This window comes from Durio zibethinus, chromosome 13, assembly GCF_047325235.1.
Source record: "Durio zibethinus cultivar Kanyao isolate XHJ-2024 chromosome 13, ASM4732523v1, whole genome shotgun sequence".
NCBI lineage: Eukaryota > Viridiplantae > Streptophyta > Magnoliopsida > Malvales > Malvaceae > Durio > Durio zibethinus.
In genome coordinates, this window is record NC_143174.1 from 9545320 (window position 1) to 9552507 (window position 7188).

Below are 7188 nucleotides of genomic sequence, written 5' to 3' on the forward strand. Positions count from 1 at the left end.
TTTTAAAATACTTTATATTCCATGTTCCATATTATTTTAGATTCAAAAAAAAAAAAAGGGGGGGGGGAAAGAAGGCCGAAATCGAAGAAACAAAAGAAAATAAGAAGGGTTCGATTCTTCGCTCTTTAATTCAATTCAATTGAAAAACAGATGTAGAAGGCCAAAATTGCAGAAACTGGACTTCACGTAAATTTGAGATTTTGTGTCTGGGTATTGCTTCTCTCTGTTCCATTTGCAGGCTTTCTTTTCTTTCGTTTCTTTTCTTTTAAAGATTAATTACACATTATTTATAAGTTAAAAGTTGTGTCTGTTGGCTGTTTCTAATTGCAGGCTGAAGACTCCAATCAGATTAGCTTCACTTTTGTCTGATTGATTGGGTATTTCTGATTTTCTGCCTTTATATTTCTGATTTCTGATTTTTTTATAACTTTTAATTTTTGTATGCTCATTGTTCGTGTAAAATGTTTATGAGTTAACAGTTAAGTGGTTTTTTTTTTAATTTACCGAGTCGGTTTGAAGAATGCAGTGCTGCTGCTTTCATCATTGACAATCCCTAATGTTGTTTATGGAAAGCTTTTTCTTTTTGGTGATTTTAAGTTTGTGGTCTCATAATTAATTAATTAATTAAGAGGCTTATGGTGCTGAGTAGCACAAGTTCAATTCACGTATTTAACACTTCAAGGCCAGAGAATTATTCTAGTTTGGTTGTTTTAGGTTCTGTTTAATGTACTGTAAAGTCTGTAGGGAAACTACGCCTACACAAACACAAGATTTAAAGCGCTGTCTATGATTTTAGAAAAGAAGAAAAAAAAATTGGCATTATTAGGGCATAGGACTGTCTTGAGAGTCGGAGTCAGTTAGTGTTCCTTTATCTAAAAACACTCAATTGGATGACCTTATTTTATGGCAAAGCATGCAAATAGCCTATTTACAATTTTTGATGAATCATTTGGAGATTGGTAGAATCGTCTTTTGAAAAGAGAAGGTGCGTTGCCTTTAATTTTACTAGTTGTTGAAAATATTTTGTTCTAATTTAGAGTACTTTCACAATGATCTTGGTTTCAGCAAAAAAATTAAAAAAAAAAAAAAAGAAAGGAAAGGTTCAAGCATCATCTGAAGGGACCTATTGATGAAAAACATTTTCATAACTTATTTTCTGGAGAAGAATGAACTGTGGAGAATAACAATACATCATGTATTTGCTTTATTTAAAAAAAAAAAAAAAAAAAGACTATAAGGGGATGCATATAGCTTTTATGATCTTCAATTTTGATTTTACAATATAAAAAATTGTTAATTAATCATCAGGTACTTATGCAAGAAATTTTCCCTTTGTCAGTTCTTGTGGCAGATTTTGTATTGTGAATCTTGGTTGGACTTACTTGAAGGACAATACTGCTTAAATATCAATGCAAACTAGAAAAGTTCTTGCAATCTATTGTAGAAATCCTCAAATTTTGGAGATAATTTAATTCACAGTTAATTAAAATCCCTTTAACAACCATTCTCAATTCCATACGGCTTGCATTTTACAAGCTTGATGAAATGCTTAGGTTTTTTAAGGGTTTGCCTAATTTCAGCGTTATACATTTGAGGAGTTATCTTTTTTCTTGGGTAATATCTGCGATATTTTTTTTCTTGGATATCTGCGAGGACCAGTAATGTGTCAGAATTTGATGTCATATCAATTGGGGCTTTCTCTGTGCCATTAAAATGTGTGATAATAAGCTTAGGTTATTAGTATCAAGGTTGATGGTTGTCTTTGGAGTAAGCTAGTCTTTCTTCTTTCCTATTTTTAATTTCATTTAGCAGGCATGGATGAGCAATTCATTCTTAGAGTTCCTCCTTCTCTTGCTGAACGCATAGATCGCCTTCTAAGTGAAAATGCTTCATCTTCTGAGGACAAATCACTTGATTTGGTATTTTCTGGTGAGGACTTGCACTTCATTATACAAATTCCTTATTAACTGCTGCTATTGTCTATGTGTTAACATTTTCTGTTCTTTCTGAACTTATACTCAGTTTTCTGTGAAACTTACAGCTAAGAAGCTCTTGGTTCCTTTAATTTAATTTAGCTAAATGTTTGTGTGGTTAGATAACCTGTATTTACACTGTACCGTAATCTCTATTTTGTCTTTCTCGTCGATTTATATATTAACCAAACCATAAATATTTAGGCTGCACCATAACCTCCATTTTGTCTTTCTTGTTGATTGGCATATTAACCAAATCATAAAATACCCAACTCTCTTTATTTACAGTCTTTTTTCTAGTGAAGTTTCTCTTTGTGGCCTAAAGAGTGTGGACTGCAATGCAACTTTATTACTTTTCCCTGGAGAACTAGAAAAATAATTGAGACATATTATATAGTTTCCAACTTAATCCACTTCACAGTTTGGGTTCTTCTGCCATATGTTTTTGCAATCTATGTTCTCTCGAAGGCTCCAGCATTGTTGAGTGATTTATAAATTTGACTGGAGGTTATTTAGCTTCTTGCTAATTGAAATCTTGGACAAATGGGTGGAACCTATAGGCGGACAAGAATGTTGCATCTTAGCGAATTCTATCATTTGCAACACCTTTACTTTGACTTGTTCAGTTGTAGTTGTCTACTAATGTAATGCAGGAGAGTTATTGACCTTCTTTTATCATATTGACCAGTAATTTGGAGATGAAGCATTTCTGAGTGAGAAAATCATTTAAAACAAAGAAATGAAGAAACAACAATGTTGGACAGTATTTATTATTTTAAGAAGCAGGCAATAGATACGAGATTTCTTGAATCTTAGTGTAATAGCCTCTTGAGCAGGCCCCAACAGTGTAATTATGTAGATTTACATGGAGAGTAGTACATGGGAGTTATTACCTTAAAAACAAATTTGTCTCATAAAATGTTTGCTCTAACAGGGTTGAATAATTTAATTCTTGTAATGGTGATTTGTTTGTTAAAACATTCATGGAGAAACTCTTTTTATAGTTTTGTGCTATTTAGAACTTATTAAGATATCTTGTGTGCAACCGTTGGTCTTATTGGAGCAACACTCTCTTGAATGATACCTGCAGTTTTTGTGCAGCATCAAATAATTATTTAATGCAATGTTGCTTGTGCTTGTTCTCCAACATAAAGTGATGATTGATTACAAAAAGTAAAATTAAGATTTTGCATCTATTATTTGCATCGTAAATGTTGTTTTGCCCATTGTCTTGGGATATCTGTGAATGTTAAGCTTATCCTTAGCAGACGATGGACGGACTGGTACATTTGTCATTGGCAATGATTATTTCCCTGCATCTCTTTTGGATCTTCCTTGTGTTGTTGAGTCATACAAAACTTACGATGATAGTGCCCTAGTTAAGACAGCTGATGTTGGCCAGGTATGGTACTTGCTATTATTTTTTATTTTGATACGGTTATACAAGGTTGCTTCACTTCTAATGTGGTCATATTAACTGTTGTAATTGTTAAAGATGATTTTGGTCAGAGAGTCAGGAGAAGCTTCTCAAGATGTGGTGGAGTACAGGCATGGTCTGACCCCTCCGATGAGGGATGCACGGAAGCGAAGATTTCGTAGGGAGCCAGATTTAAATGTACCAATAAATTTGCTACTTCTCAAAATCTTTGTGTTTATGCATTCCAACTTCAAAAAATGATTACTTTCTCTGACTAAGTGGTGAAAGTAATCATTTTATAGACATATTTCATTTATTAGTTTTACTGATTCCAGTTATTTTTGCAGCCAGAGCTTGTACAACGTGTTGAAAAAGATTTAGTGAACATCATGTCTGGAGGAACTGTTGAAAATCTTGATATCCTTTATGCATCTAGCTTCAGTATTATTTCTTTAGTTATTATCTTTGAGCAACTGCTGCAGTTTTCTAGTCTTTGAATACCACAGATGGAATAAGATACCATGGCTGAAATCAAAACATATTATTCGGTCCTGTCATTATTGAAAATTAAACCACATTATCAAAACGTTTCCACGCTTAATGTGATGGAGCCATACTTCATTTTCTTCATGTGTGGCAGCCTCTGGATAGTGGGGAAGTAACACAGAGATTGAAGGGGGATTCTTATTTAACCATCTGTATTATTGATTGAATATTTTGTGCCATAATGACATTGTTGTTTGTATACCTTAATCATGGTTTACATGCTGAAGCCAATGGGCAGGGGGAAGCTGGTGATGAGAATGCTCGCAATGCAAATACGAAAGCTCCAGTTGCTGCTGCTGCAGCTGCTGCAAAGCCCGAGGTTTCAGGACCAGGAGGCTATGCTGGGGAGCCTGATGGAACTGACTCTGATGATTCTGATGATTCAATGTGAATTCAAGTTTGAAGCACGGCTTTTATAGTTATGTGATTTAGCTGAGGATTTCGATACCGTCAGTTTTTCAGATGTGCTTTTGAAGATGGTTCACAGCATCACAATTTATAGGGTTGGCTGAGAACCAGGCTCTACTATTATCAAACCCTATCTCTCCCCTCCTTGTAATCTTCCTCTTTTCTTTTTTTGTTTTTTGTTTAATTTTGTTATCCACCTTTTCAACTCTGCTTGTGGTTTGAAAAATTGGGGTGAATTTTGGATTAATACTAAAAAATAAAAAGCCATAAAACACAGTAGTAAAGAAATTGCAACAACAGTGTAAATTCCATCTTTGCAAAACTATCTGAATTGGGTTTGAATTTGGAAAAGGCTTGTTTGGACTTTGGAGCGTGTATTAGTCCATTCTCCATATCAAAACTTAACAAATTTCTAACCAAAACTTTTCAGTTTAGGCTGGATTAGCTAGTTCTAGCATGTTATTTGAATAGTATTAACCAAAAAAAAAAAAAGGAAAAAAGAAAGAAAATGTATAGACACAGAGCAAAGGCAGCTAATAATCTGAGAGGAATGGTGGAAAATGATGGAAGTTGTGAGGAAGGTGAGTATAAATTCCGTGTGCGTATCATATGTAGGATGGAATTATTGGTATTAGAAATAAATAGCTGATCGGATTTTCCATTGAATCACAATGGGGATGCAACCGACGTCAACTTGTCACTGCTTTTCTAATACTAATTACTAAACTCGGCCATAACAACTTTCCGTAGGGGCTTATAATAGGAAAGATTGTTTGTTGTGATTTTTTCTCTTTTGGAATATAGTCTATTTCATAAACGAAATTTAATTTAGAAGAAAGATTTCTTAAATATAGGAGAAGGGTGAGAGGATAAACTAAAAGAAAATTTAATAATGAAAGATTGAGAGCTACTAGTATTTGACAAATCTATGAGAATGAAAATTTTTTTCGGCTTTTTCTATCTAACTCAGTGTTAGTAATAAAACAAAAAATAGAGATATCTCCAAATCTTTTAAGTATCTTGAATTAGTATTTGAACAGGAGATGTGAGGTTTTTTTATCAAAGGATTTGGTTACAATGAGTCTTGATAATTTATGGGAGTTTTTCAATTAAAATATTGAGAAATTCATCTGGTAGGTCAAACTCATCATTAAAGCGAGGTTTTGTTCAAAGAGGAATAAAATATATTTTTTTTAAGGATAAGGCTTGAGAAGAAGAAGATGTTTTAAGTTTTATTTTTAAAAAAGGTCCCAACATTTTACTCTTGGATTTCTAACATTGAAGACAAAATGAAAATAGAAATACATGGTATTATTTTAATTGCATAACAAACTCTGAATGGCAGCCATTGATGGATAGGCATACATAGTTTACTCTTGATGCGTTTTTGAAGACCTAAATCTTGTGTGATTTAGCAGATTAGTCTGCTTTCTTAAGTTTAAAAAAAATGCTTCTGATTAATTTTGTCCAATTGTTCCTTTTGTCATCGAAATTAAATGAGTCACGATGACAAGCTACCTGTATATACAGTTGTATACCTTTCTAAACCACATTTGAATAATTTGAGGTTCTAAACTACCATTTCATACCTATCTCTTATTGATAATTTAGAATGTGATGCATCTCATAGTAGATAAAAAATTTTAATTATTGATGAATAATATTAATTTTTATATTAATTTTATTCATATTTTAAATAATTATATTTGAACAGAAATAATTATTATATGATAAATGATCATAACTATTTGAATATAAATAGATTATTATTCATAAAAATCATGATTATACAAAAAATCATAATCATTTGAATAGAAGTTTAAATCTATTTATTCATTATAAATAGATCTTTTAGTATAACCATTTTCGCTACTTCTACTTAGAGAGTTTTGAGGTTTTGTTGTATCTTGGAAGCATAATTTCCTTTATGAAAGTATTCTTCATGCCCTAAAATTCTTTTCAATTATTTCTATTCTCTTATTTGTTTTTTTCTAATAATTTAAAGGCAATTATGAAAAAAATTTTATATTTCATATTTATCAAGATGCAAGAGAAAAAAATTTAAAAATACATTGGTAAGATCCAAATTCTTGAAATAATTATGGACAAAGAAAAATAATTCTTTGCAATGATTGAAAATAAGTTTTTCTTTAATTTTTATTCAAAATTAGTATGCCATTAATTTATTATTTAATTATGTTGCATAAATCTAATTTCATGATTGTTTTCATATTACTCAGGCTTTTGGAATTTATTAATTGTATATTCCAAAAGTTTCACTAGAATGGATTTTTCAAAATAGTGGCTAGTAGTAGTATGAAATTAATAGGGTGAATGTATTGGCATGATTTATTTGTGAAATTTTATATTACTAATTCAAACCAAAAGTTTGGCCAACAAATTGGGTTAGATGTAATATTCTAGTTTAAATGGAAAAGGCACATCATTAATAACATTAAAGGCTATTGCTAATTACCAATAATTTAAAGGCATTCCACTAATGTTTTATTAATTATGTTTATGGATTTGAAAAGTTTTATTTTGGAATGCCAAGAAAAAGATAACATGGTTTTCAATTAAAATAATTTAAATAAACACTATAAGAAAATGAAAGATTAGTGGTAGTTTTGTAGCGGTATTTCACTTATAAATGCCACTAGCTTTCGTGTTTTTATAAAATTTAAGGCGTTTTTTTATCAAAATGCCACTAAATATTCAAATAGTGACGTTTGTACTTATAAATGTCACTAAAGATAAAAATTTACGGCATTTATCGACTAAAACACCTTGAATAATCCTCTATAAAAAATTGGAGTAATTATGGAAGGCATTTTTGACCAAAAA

General features: G+C 31.3%; 1 protein-coding gene across 4 annotated transcripts; it reads left to right on the forward strand.

Moving 5' to 3' along the window:
- The first annotated feature begins 116 nt into the window (after positions 1-116).
- On the forward strand, positions 117-4650 carry LOC111302791 (transcription initiation factor TFIID subunit 7-like). 4 transcript variants are annotated; one of them, XM_022898623.2, is made up of 7 exons: positions 117-210; positions 331-377; positions 1810-1929; positions 3239-3375; positions 3469-3588; positions 3738-3807; positions 4155-4650. In XM_022898623.2, the coding sequence occupies exons 3-7, from the start codon at positions 1815-1817 to the stop codon at positions 4325-4327; spliced, it is 615 nt and encodes a 204-aa protein (XP_022754358.2). In that variant the 5' UTR covers positions 117-210; positions 331-377; positions 1810-1814; the 3' UTR covers positions 4328-4650. The 4 variants fall into 4 exon arrangements, with proteins under 4 accessions (XP_022754358.2, XP_089597950.1, XP_022754357.2 ...); XM_089741824.1 differs by having other exon boundaries at positions 3242-3375; XM_022898622.2 differs by having other exon boundaries at positions 119-210; positions 1813-1929.
- Positions 4651-7188: the final 2538 nt, after the last annotated feature.

Coding starts and splice junctions, on each gene's coding strand:
- LOC111302791 (XM_022898623.2), top strand. CDS start 1,815: ATGGATGAGCAATTCATTCTTAGAGTTCCTCCTTCTCTTGCTGAACGC. Junction 3,376..3,468: donor AGACAGCTGATGTTGGCCAG/GTATGGTACTTG, acceptor TAATTGTTAAAG/ATGATTTTGGTCAGAGAGTC. Junction 3,589..3,737: donor GTAGGGAGCCAGATTTAAAT/GTACCAATAAAT, acceptor TTATTTTTGCAG/CCAGAGCTTGTACAACGTGT.